At 46.8% G+C, this 12531-nt stretch overlaps 1 protein-coding gene across 1 annotated transcript; it reads left to right on the top strand.

The window, feature by feature from the left end:
* The first annotated feature begins 1183 nt into the window (after positions 1–1183).
* On the top strand, positions 1184–2893 carry LOC123048389 (berberine bridge enzyme-like Cyn d 4). The gene has a single exon (XM_044471500.1). It carries the CDS (start codon positions 1195–1197, stop codon positions 2779–2781), a length of 1587 nt encoding a protein of 528 aa, XP_044327435.1. The 5' UTR covers positions 1184–1194; the 3' UTR covers positions 2782–2893.
* The last annotated feature ends 9638 nt before the right edge of the window (positions 2894–12531 follow it).

A 12531-nucleotide genomic window follows, 5' to 3' on the forward strand; every position in this document is an offset into this window, starting at 1 on the left:
CTGTATCCTCGATAGTTGCTTCTCTCAAGTACTTCACTCCAAACACCTTCAACATGGTGCCTGCAAATTGCACCATGGTATTCAAGCATGTGGTCTCTTTTCTTCGAATTTCAGCATCAATGCCATCTGCAACCTTAACATAAGCAAGCATCCTGAGAGCAACCCTAAGTAGTCGTGCCTTTCTGCAAAGGAGAGAAGGAAAGTTAGCCAAATTTTTTGGATCCGCTTGAAGTAGTCATCGGCCTCCTCCACGGCATTCACTATGCGTAAGAACAAATCTATGCTCATCCGGAAGTGACCTCGAAAAAACCTTCATGGTACATTGGGTCTGGTTTGAAGTTTAACACATGCTCTTGTTGCTTCTCCAATTCTTCCTGGATGCTCATCATCATCATTTCAGCATCTTCGTCGTCAGAATCTGACGAAACAATGATCTATCTGTCTATGAACTAGTCAAGGTCCTTGTTTCCATACTTATCATCCGACCACGAATCCATCGTTTGCCTACGAATGAACAAAAGAATAAAATACTATTCAGACATTTCATCGAACACATAAAGCACGAGGTGTATGTCCAAAGAAGTTGCACGTACTTGGGCAACGTCTGATGGCAGCGACCCTATCTAGTGTTGGCACAGTCGGCAGCGTTGTTGACTGGGCCCTAGCCGATATGGGTTGGGGATGACGGCGGAGCTATGGTGGCGGTTGTGTGGATGAGGCAAAAATGAGGAGAGAAAGGGGGCATGTCAGGCTAGGTCGGTGATGTTCTCAAAAGATTTGAAATGGGCCCTGGCCGATAGCCCGACGTGACAGACGCGTCCGGGCAACCCCATACCGACCACATATGGGCTGGGAATGGGTGCCAGGAAGCCCAAAAGTAATTGAATGAATCCAAAGAGATAATTTAAACTCATTAAAATTCTTCTAAAAAAATTAAACTCATTAAAAGCCTTCCTTTCTAAGACTGCCCCCTTTAACTTTCTACCATAGCTAGAGCCATGTCGATAAATATTTATCTTTGCCAATTAATATTTCACTTTTAACTGAATGAGGTAGTAATTAAATTGGAGAGGCCTTATCTTTGGGTCACATTTATTTTCTATTTGATTTGGGGAGAGACTTCCATGCTATATAACGAGGTGGATCAGCACAGAAGCACCGTGTCAGTGTAGGAAGAGCGGCAGATCCACCGAAATGGCAAGCATTGCTCTCGTTCTCGCGTTTTGCTTCTTGGGCTTTTACGTGCCCGCCCCTTCCCTGGCATCGTCCTCCAACAACCACAACGACTTCCTCCGGTGCCTCTCGACGAGTATCCCCAGCCAGCTCGTGCTGACGCCAAGCTCGCCGTCCTTCACGCCGCTCCTGGTGTCGTCCATCAGGAACGCCAGGTTGGTGGCGCCGGCGACGGCGAATCCTCCGCTGTGCATCGTGACGCCCACAAACGCGTCGCACGTCCAGGCCGCTGTGCGCTGCGGGCGCCGCCACAGCGTGCGCGTCCGCGTGCGCAGTGCTGGGCACGACAACGAGGGCCTCTCGTACCGGTCGGTCACCCCCAACGGCGAGGCGTTCGCCGTGATCGACCTCTCCAAGCTCCACACCGTCCACGTCAACCCGCACAAGGCCACAGCGTGGGTCGAGACCGGGGCGACGACCGGAGAGCTCTACTACCGCGTCGCCACGGCCGCGCCAGGCCTGGGCTTCCCGGCTAGCGTGTGCCCGACCGTGGGCGTGGGGGGCATCATCAGCGGCGGCGGCATAGGCCTCATGATGCGCAAGTATGGACTCTCGGCCGACAACGTCCTCGACGCCAGCATGGTCGACGCCGACGGGAACCTGCTGGCGAACAAGAATGCCATGGGGGACGACCTCTTTTGGGCCATCCGCGGCGGCGGTGGCGGGAACTTCGGCATCGTGCTGGCGTGGAAGCTAAGGCTTGTACCGGTCCCACCGAAGGTGACCTTCCTCAAAGTCGCCAAGACCATGGACCAGGGCGCCGTCGACGCGGTGACCAAATGGCAAACGCTCGCCCCGGTGCTCCCCGACGACCTCAGCGTACGTGTCGTCATCCAAAAGAGTCAGGCCAACTTCCAGTCCCTATACCTCGGCAACTGCAGCACGGTGGTGGCCACGATGCGCAGCCGGTTCCCGGAGCTCGGGGTGACGAGCGCGGACTGCAAGGAGATGAGCTGGCTGCAGTACACTGCGTACATATACTTCGGTGAGGCCGTCAACAGCAAGCCACTGGAGGCGCTCCTCCTCAACCGGTCCACGACCTTAGGCCCCTTCGTTAAGAACAAGTCCGACTACGTCAAGAAAGCCCTCACCAAGGAGACCTGGAAGAAGATCTTCCTCTGGCCCAATGGTGCGGGGTCGGGGCAGCTCATCCTCGAGCCGCACGGCGGAATAATGGGCCGCATCTCCGCCGCCAAGAACCCATTCCCGCACCGGAGCAGCGTGCTCTACAACATCCAGTACGTGGAGCTATGGAATGGTAAAGAGGCCGGGGGCAACATTACACCTAACTGGATCGGGAGCCTGTACGACTTCATGACGCCGTACGTGAGCAAGAATACGAGGGGTGCGTACGTGAACTACCGGGACCTTGACATGGGCGTGAACAAGGTTGTGGGCGGGGTCACGTGCTATGAAACTGCCAAGGTGTGGGGCGAGAGGTATTTCGGGGCGGCAAACTTTAGGAGGCTCGCCAAGATCAAGCGCAAGGTGGACGCCACCGACTACTTTCGGAACGAGCAGAGTGTGCCGCCACTTCCCTTGTGCTAGTGGTCAAGCTGTGCAAATCAATCGTGTTTGACCGTATTGTAACTGCTAATAATAATTCTGATGAGCTAAAAAGACATTAACATTTGTCAACATAATTATGAGAAAGTGCTCAGTTCTTTCTTTCTAAAATAAGTTTTCCGTTTTTCTTATTCTCAGCTGCAGGTGAATTTGTGTGAGATTTATGAGATATTTTAAGACTGCGCCACTACCAAGAGGTTACTACTAGGAGGTAAAATATTATAATCTAAGTGCCGAACTATTAGCCGAGTTTATTTTAACGGGCACTCGGCAGAGTGTACCGGCGATAACACTTTGGCACAAAATGACACTTGACAAACCATGATCTTTGTGGGTAATTTTCATCAATATTGGGTAGTTTTAACGGTGGACTAGAAGAATTTTTTTTCGAAGAAATGCATCATTCTTTGCTAATACGCACAGATAAGTTATCATTCCTTTTGCGAGGAAATCATACAAAACGCATGCCCTCCGGTCTCCACATGACCCTCGTTGTCTCATCACACGACAAGCAGTCATGCCCTAACATCTTGGGGATCAACTGGAGCACAGAAGATTGCGTTCACCTCTTCTAGACGCCGCCACGCAGCAAAAGTGACGCCGATCTGGAAAGAAAAATAGAGGAGGGTAACTGTATCTCTGAAAGAGTTTTTTTTTTTGAAAAGGGGCAAATGATCAAATACCAGGCAAGTTTGTGGCAAAGATCAGTTACAATGTAAAAGAAGCACAAATTTTGAAAGTCAAAGATTAACTTCTTGAAAATGGAATGACGAGAAAAACAGATAGCCCTGCCCGACGAACAAACAGCCCTGCCCTTCATGAATTTTAAATTGTTCACGACTTTCAGGAAAGAGTTCATGAACATTTAGAAGAAGTTCATGAATTTTAAAATGTTCGTGGTTAGAAATGCAAAGATGAGAAAAGTTCATGATTGTTTAAATGAGAAAAGGATAAAATGAAAAAACAAAACAAACAAGATAAGCAAACAAAAATAAAAATAAAATGAACAAAACCTACAAATAACGAAAAACCTGCAAAAAAATCGGTGAAACCGTCCCCAAAATCGATGACAAGAAAAAACTACATGTAGTCTACCCAACACCTCCAACTCCAAGGGCCACTCAGAAAACAAAACTCAAAAAGAAAAAAAAACCTCGACGGTTCCTCCCATCGCCGCGGTTTGTCCGCCGCTGCGCTTCCGGTGGGTGGGCAGACGGAAGCGCGCGACGGGCTGCCCTCCTGGGTACGACTCCGCTCCCCATCCACACGCCCTCAATCCTGTGACTTTCCTTTCAACATCTCTTGATCTGTTTTTTTTTGACGAGTCAACGACGGGCTTATGCCGGCCTGAACCATATATTACCGAATGAGGGCCTAATACAAGGGGTAGCAAGAGGTACAGGGGGGGGGGGTGGGCAGAGGATAAAAATAGAACAAAAACAAAGACAAAAAGATTACATAAAGGTTATAATCTCGCGGAGAGGTGCAGGAACATGGTTCCCCGGTCTTTGAGCAGGGATTGTTTTTGAGAATTCTTGCAGCAGTTGGACCAAAGAAGAACGTCCTCCGCCTCTGCCCTAGCGATGCGATGGATGCCCCAGGTTTCATTTCGGAATAACTGAGCATTTCATCTTGTGTTCCAACGAATGGCAATGATCGCATTAGATCGGACTTTGTTGGTGAGTGCACGAAGCCAAATATCACTGAGGTTGTCTGGCCTCCCATTGTAGAGGCATTGAAGTTCGTCCCACAGAGGCATGAGCAGGTGACATTGAAAGAGAAGGTGGTTGATGCTTTTGGTGGCACCACAAAAAGGGCAATCATCACCAGTGGCAATGGAGCGCCGGAATCGTCGTTCGTTAGTGTAGACACGGTCTTTACTCGCGAGCCAAAGAAATATTCTGCTTTTGTTTGGAGCGTAGTTCTTCCAGATGGCCGCTGCAAGCTGATCAGTGGGTTGGGGTCTCCAGAAAGCGGAGTAGACCAGCTTAGTCGTTAGTGGTCTGCCTTCATGCCTGCAAATTCGCTTGTCCTGTAGCTGCAAATGCAAGTTAACCGATACCAACATAGTACGCAATTGAGCAAGCTCCATTTCTGCCGCATGGGATAATCTATTGGTAGGATCAAGGTTGAGCTCTGGGGAAGCCAAGACCCATGCAACGGAGGCCGACTGACGGTTGGAGTGAGAGTAGAGCGCTGGAAGGGTATCCGCTAGGTTTTCATTTGTTAAGTATTTTTGTGTCTTGGGGATCAACTGGAGCACAGAAGATTGCGTTCACCTCTTCTAGACGCCGCACGCAGCAAAAGTGACGCAGATTTGGAAAGAAAAATAGAGGAGGGTAACTGTCTTTTCTTGTCAGTTAATTTCTCTGAAAGAGTTTTTTTTTGAAAAGGGGCAAATGATCAAATACCAGGCAAGTTTGTGGCAAAGATCAGTTACAATATAAAAGAAGCACAAATTCTGAAAGTCAAAGTTTAACTTCTTGAAAATGGAACGAAGAGAAAAACAACCAACCCTGCCCGATGAACAACCTGCCCTGCCCTTCATGAATTTTAAATTATTCATGATTTTCATGAAAAAGTTCATGACATTTAGAAGAAGTTCATGAATTTTATAATGTTCGTGGTTAGAAATGCAAAGATGAGAAAAGTTCATGATTGTTTAAATGAGAAAAGGATAAAATGAAAATGAAAAATGAAAAAACAAAACAAACAAGATAAACAAACAAAAATAAAAAACCAACAAATAACGAAAAACCTGCAAAAAAACCGGTGAAACCGTCCCCAAAATCGATGAGAAGAAAAAACTACATGCAGTCTACCCAACACCTCAAACTGCAAGGGCCACTCAAAAAACAAAACTCAAAAAGAAAAAAACCCTCGAAGGTTCCTCCCATCGCCACGGTTTGTCGGCCACTGCGCTTCCGGTGGGTGGGCAGACGGAAGCGCGCGCTGGGCTGCCCTCCTGGGTACGACTCCGCTCCCCATCCACATGCCCTCAATCCTGCGACTTTCCTTCCAACATCTCGTGATCTGTTTTCTTTTTTGACGAGTCAACGGCGGGCTTATGCCGGCCTGAACCATATATTACCGAATGAGGGCCTCATACAAGGGGTAGCAAGAGGTACAAGGGGGGGGGGGGCAGAGGATAAAAATAGAACAAAAACAAAGAATAAAAGATTACATAGAGGCTATAATCTCGCCGAGAGGTGCAGCAACATGGTTCCCCAGACTTTGAGCAGGGATTGTTTCCAAGCATTCTTGCAGCAGTTGGACCAAAGAAGAACATCCTCCGCCGCTGCCCTAGCGATGCGATGGATGCCCCAGGTTTCATTTCGGAATACCTGAGCATTTCATCTTCTCCACGTGTTCCAAAGAATGGCAATGATCACAGTAGATCGGACTTTGTTGGTGAGTGCACCAAGCCAAGTATCATTGAGGTTGTCTGGCCTCCCATTGTAGAGGCATTGAAGTTCGTCCCACAGAGGCGTGAGTAGGGGACATTGAAAGAGAAGGTGGTTGATGCTTTCGGTGGCACCACAAAAAGGGCAATCATCAGCAATGGCAATGGAGCGCCGGAATCGTCGTTTGTTAGTGTAGACACGGTCTTTATTCGCGAGCCAAAGAAATATTATGCTTTTGTTCGGAGCGTAGTTCTTCCAGATGGCCGCTGCAAGCTGATCAATGGGTTGGTGTCTCCGGAAAGCGGAGTAGACCAGCTTAGTCGTTAGTGGTCTGCCTTCATGCCTGCAAATTCGCTTGTCCTATAGCTGCAAATGCAAGTTAACCGATACCAACATAGTACGCAATTGAGCAAGCTCCATTTCTGCCGCATGGGATAATCTATTGGTAGGATCAAGGTTGAGCTTTGGGGAAGCCAAGACCCATGCAATGGAGGCCGACTGACGGTTGGAGTGAGAGTAGAGCGCTGGAAGGGTATCCGCTAGGTTTTCATTTGTTAAGTGTTTTTGTGTCTTGGGGATCAACTGGAGCACAGAAGATTGCGTTCACCTCTTCTAGACGCCGCCACGCAGCAAAAGTGACGCAGATTTGGAAAGAAAAATAGAGGAGGGTAACTGTCTTTTCTTGTCAGTTAATTTCTCTGAAAGAGTTTTTTTTTGAAAAGGGGCAAATGATCAAATACCAGGCAAGTTTGTGGCAAAGATCAGTTACAATATAAAAGAAGCACAAATTCTGAAAGTCAAAGATTAACTTCTTGAAAATGGAACGAAGAGAAAAACAACCAACCCTGCCCGATGAACAACCTGCCCTGCCCTTCATGAATTTTAAATTATTCATGATTTTCATGAAAAAGTTCATGACATTTAGAAGAAGTTCATGAATTTTATAATGTTCGTGGTTAGAAATGCAAAGATGAGAAAAGTTCATGATTGTTTAAATGAGAAAAGGATAAAATGAAAATGAAAAATGAAAAAACAAAACAAATAAGATAAACAAACAAAAATAAAAAACTAACAAATAACGAAAAACCTGCAAAAAAACCGGTGAAACCGTCCCCAAAATCGATGAGAAGAAAAAACTACATGCAGTCTACCCAACACCTCAAACTGCAAGGGCCACTCAAAAAACAAAACTCAAAAAGAAAAAAACCCTCGAAGGTTCCTCCCATCGCCGCGGTTTGTCGGCCGCTACGCTTCCGGTGGGTGGGCAGACGGAAGCGCGCGCCGGGCTGCCCTCCTGGGTATGACTCCGCTCCCCATCCACATGCCCTCAATCCTGCGACTTTCCTTCCAACATCTCGTGATCTGTTTTCTTTTTTGACGAGTCAACGGCGGGCTTATGCCGGCGTGAACCATATATTACCGAATGAGGGCCTCATACAAGGGGTAGCAAGAGGTTAAGGGGGGGGGGGGCAGAGGATAAAAATAGAACAAAAACAAAGAAAAAAAATATTACATAGAGGTTATAATCTCGCCGAGAGGTGCAGCAACATGGTTCCCCAGACTTTGAGTAGGGATTGTTTCCAAGCATTCTTGCAGCAGTTGGACCAAAGAAGAACATCCTCCGCCGCTACCCTAGCGATGCGATGGATGCCCCAGGTTTCATTTCGGAATACCTGAGCATTTCATCTTCTCCACGTGTTCCAAAGAATGGCAATGATCACAGTAGATCGGACTTTGTTGGTGAGTGCACCAAGCCAAATATCATTGAGGTTGTCTGGCCTCCCATTGTAGAGGCATTGAAGTTCGTCCCACAGAGGCGTGAGCAGGGGACATTGAAAGAGAAGGTGGTTGATGCTTTCGGTGGCACCACAAAAAGGGCAATCATCACCAATGGCAATGGAGCGCCGGAATCGTCGTTCGTTAGTGTAGACACGGTCTTTATTCGCGAGCCAAAGAAATATTATGCTTTTGTTCGGAGCGTAGTTCTTCCAGATGGCCGCTGCAAGCTGATCAATGGGTTGGTGTCTCCGGAAAGCGGAGTAGACCAGCTTAGTCGTTAGTGGTCTGCCTTCATGCCTGCAAATTCGCTTGTCCTGTAGCTGCAAATTCATTTAACCGATACCAACATAGTACGCAATTGAGCAAGCTCCATTTCTGCCGCATGGGATAATCTATTGGTAGGATCAAGGTTGAGCTCTGGGGAAGCCAAGACCCATGCAACGGAGGCCGACTGACGGTTTTGTAGTGAGAGTAGAGCGCCGGAAGGGTATCCGCTAGGTTTTCATTTGGTAAGTGTTTTTGAATCTTGGGGATCAATTGGAGCATAGAAGATTGCGTTCACCTCTTCTAGACGCCGCCACGCAGCAAAAGTGACGCAGATTTGGAAAGAAAAATAGAGGAGGGTAACTGTCTTTTCTTGTCAGTTAATTTCTCTTAAAGAGTTTTTTTTTTGAAAAGAGGCAAATGATCAAATACAGGCAAGTTTGTGGCAAAGATCAGGTACAATATAAAAGAAGCACAAATTCTGAAAGTCAAAGATTAAATTCTTGAAATGGAATGAAGAGAAAAACAAACAGCCCTGCCCGACGAACAAACAGCCCTGCCCTTCATGAATTTTAAATTGTTCACGATTTTCATGAAGTTCATGACATTTAGAAGAAGTTCATGAATTTTAAAATGTTCGTGGTTAGAAATGCAAATATGATAAAAGTTCATGATTGTTTAAATGAGAAAAGGATAAAATGAAAATGAAAAATGAAAAAACAAAACAGACAAGATAAACAAACAAAAATAAAAATAAAATAAACAAAACCAACAAATAACGAAAAACCTGCAAAAAACCCGGTGAAACCGTCCCCAAAATCGATGAGAAGAAAAAACTACATGCAGTCTACCCAACACCTCAAACTCCAAGGGCCACTCAGAAAACAAAACTCAAAAAGAAAAAAAAAACCCTCGAAGGTTCCTCCCATCGCTGCGGTTTGCCGGCCGCTGCGCTTCCGGTGGGTGGGCAGACGGAAGCGCGCGCCGGTCCGCCCTCGTAGGTACGACTCCGCTCCCCATCCACACGCCCTCAATCCTGTGACTTTCTTCCAACATCTCATGATCTGATTTTTTTTGATGAGTCAACGGCGGGCTTACGCCGGCCTGAATCATATATTACCGAATGAGGGCCTAATACAAGGGGTAGCAAGAGGTAGGGGGGAGGGGCAGAGGATAAAAATAGAACAAAAACAAAGACAAAAAGATTACATAGAGGTTATAATCTCGCGGAGAGGTGCAGCAACATGGTTCCCCAGTCTTTGAGCAGGGATTGTTTCTGAGCATTCTTGCAGCAGTTGGACCAAAGAAGAACGTCCTCCGCCGTACCCTAGCGATGCGATGGATGCCCCAGGTTTCATTTCGGAATACCTGAGCATTTCATCTTCTCCACGTGTTCCAAAGAATGGCAATGATCACAGTAGATCGGACTTTGTTGGTGAGTGCACCAAGCCAAATATCATTGAGGTTGTCTGGCCTCCCATTGTAGAGGCATTGAAGCTCGTCCCACAGAGGCGTGAGCAGGTGACATTGAAAGAGAAGGTGGTTGATGCTTTCGGTGGCACCACAAAAAGGGCAATCATCACCAGTGGCAATGGAGCGCCGGAATCATCGTTTGTTAGTGTAGACACGGTCTTTATTCGTGAGCCAAATAAATATTCTGCATTTGTTCAGAGCGTAGTTCTTCCAGATGGCCGCTGCAAGCTGATCAGTGGGTTGGGGTCTCCAGAAAGCGTAGTAGACCAGCTTAGTCGTTAGTGGTTTGCCTTCATGCCTGCAAATCTCTTGTCCTGTAGCTGCAAATTCAAGTTAACCGATACCAACATAGTACGCAATTGAGCAAGCTCCATTTCTGCCGCATGGGATAATCTATTGGTAGGATCAAGGTTGAGCTCTGGGGAAGCCAAGACCCATGCAACGGAGGCCGACTTACGGTTTTGGAGTGAGAGTAGAGCGTTGGAAGGGTATCCGCTAGGTTTTCATTCGTTAAGTGTTTTTGTATCTTGGGGATCAACTGGAGCACAGAAGATTGCGTTCACCTCTTCTAGACGCCGCCACGCAGCAAAAGTGACGCATATTTGGAAAGAAAAATAGAGGAGGGTAACTGCCTTTCTTGTTAGTTAATTTCTCTGAAAGAGTTTTTTTTAAAGGGGCAAATGATCAAATACCAGGCAAGTTTGTGGCAAAGATCAGTTACAATATAAAAGAAGCACAAATTCTGAAAGTCAAAGATTAACTCCTTGAAAATGGAATGAAGAGAAAAACAAACAGCCCTGCCTGACAAACAAACAGCCCTGCCCTTCATGAATTTTAAATTGTTCACGATTTTCATGAAAAATTTCATGACATTTAGAAGAAGTTCATGAATTTTAAAATGTTCATGGTTAGAAATGCAATGATGAGAAAAGTTCATGATTTTTTAAATGAGAAAAGGATAAAATGAAAATGAAAAATGAAAAAACAAAACAAACAAAAATAAAAATAAAATAAACAAAACCAACAAATAAGGAAAAACCTGCAAAAAAACTGGTGAAACCGTCCCCAAAATCGATGAGAAGAAAAAACTACATGCAGTCTACCCAACACCTCAAACTACAAGGGCCACTCAGAAAACAAAACTCAAAAAGAAAAAAAAACCTCGAAGGTTCCTCCCATCGCCGCGGTTTGTCGGCCGCTGCGCTTCCGGTGGGTGGGCAGACGGAAGCGCGCGCCGGGCTTCCCTCCTGGGTACGACTCCGCTCCCCATCCACACGCCCTCAATCCTGCAACTTTACTTCCAACATCACGTGATATGTTTTTTTTATGAGTCAACGGTGGGCTTAAGTCGGCCTGAACCATATATTACCGAATGAGGGCCTAATACAAGGGGTAGCAAGAGGTACCGGGGGGGCAGAGGATAAAAATAGAACAAAAACAAAGACAAAAATATTACATAGAGGTTATAATCTCGTGGAGAGGTGCAGCAACGTGGTTCCCCAGTCTTTGAGCAGGGATTGTTTCTGAGCATTCTTGCAGCAGTTGGACCAAAGAAGAACGTCCTCCGCCGCTACCCTAGCGATGTGATGGATGCCCCAGGTTTCATTTCGGAATACCCGAGCATTTCATCTTCTCCACGTGTTCCAAGAATGGCAATGATCACAGTAGATCGGACTTTGTTGGTGAGTGCACCAAGCCAAATATCATTGAGGTTGTCTGGCCTCCCATTGTAGAGGCATTGAAGTTCGTCCCACAGAGGCGTGAGCAGGGGACATTGAAAGAGAAGGTGGTTGATGCTTTCGGTGGCACCACAAAAAGGGCAATCATCACCAATGGCAATGGAGCGCCGGAATCGTCGTTCGTTAGTGTAGACACGGTCTTTATTCGCGAGCCAAAGAAATAATCTGCTTTTGTTCGGAGCGTAGTTCTTCCAGATGGCCGCTGCAAGCTAATCAATGGGTTGGTGTCTCCGGAAAGCGGAGTAGACCAGCTTAGTCGTTAGTGGTTTGCCTTCATGCCTGCAAATTCTCTTGTCCTATAGCTGCAAATTCATTTAACCGATACCAACATAGTACGCAATTGAGCAAGCTCCATTTCTGCCGCATGGGATAATCTATTGGTAGGATCAAGGTTGAGCTCTGGGGAAGCCAAGACCCATGCAACGGAGGCCGACTGACGGTTTTGTAGTGAGAGTAGAGCGCCGGAAGGGTATCCGCTAGGTTTTCATTTGTTAAGTGTTTTTGAATCTTGGGGATCAACTGGAGCACAGAAGATTGCGTTCACCTCTTCTAGACGCCGCCACGCAGCAAAAGTGACGCATATTTGGAAAGAAAAATAGAGGCGGGTAACTGTTGAGGATATAACTATTAGAGTCACCCGCCCAGGAGGGGCCGGGTTACGTCATAATGGTCATCACGCGAAGCCCAGTACCAAACTTGAAGACGGCGGGTCAATAATGGGCTTAAGACCTGGATATGGCTTAAAGCCCGTAGTGATAACCGCCATTATGGTGAAACTTGTAGTGTAAGGCAAGAATAGTTAAGAGTCCGAGCCGGACACTGTTATGAGTCGGCCGGGACTTTGAGAGCTGCGGGGCCTCAACCTCTCTATATAAAGGGACGACCCGGCGGCGGTTTAGGGACAAGAAAGACCAAATCGATAACCAGGCTGTACGGTTTAGCTCCTCGTCGTCGAAACCCTAATCAATACCACCTCAACTGGACGTAGGCTTTTACCTTCACTGTAAGGGGCCGAACCAGTATAACCCTCGTTTTCCTTGTCCCGTTTAACCCCTTTAAGCTTCCTAGCAGCG

This window comes from Triticum aestivum, chromosome 2D (genome assembly GCF_018294505.1).
Source record: "Triticum aestivum cultivar Chinese Spring chromosome 2D, IWGSC CS RefSeq v2.1, whole genome shotgun sequence".
Taxonomy (NCBI): Eukaryota; Viridiplantae; Streptophyta; class Magnoliopsida; order Poales; family Poaceae; genus Triticum; species Triticum aestivum.

Excerpts from the sequence above, each read along its gene's own strand:
- LOC123048389 (XM_044471500.1), top strand. The coding sequence starts at position 1,195 with ATGGCAAGCATTGCTCTCGTTCTCGCGTTTTGCTTCTTGGGCTTTTAC.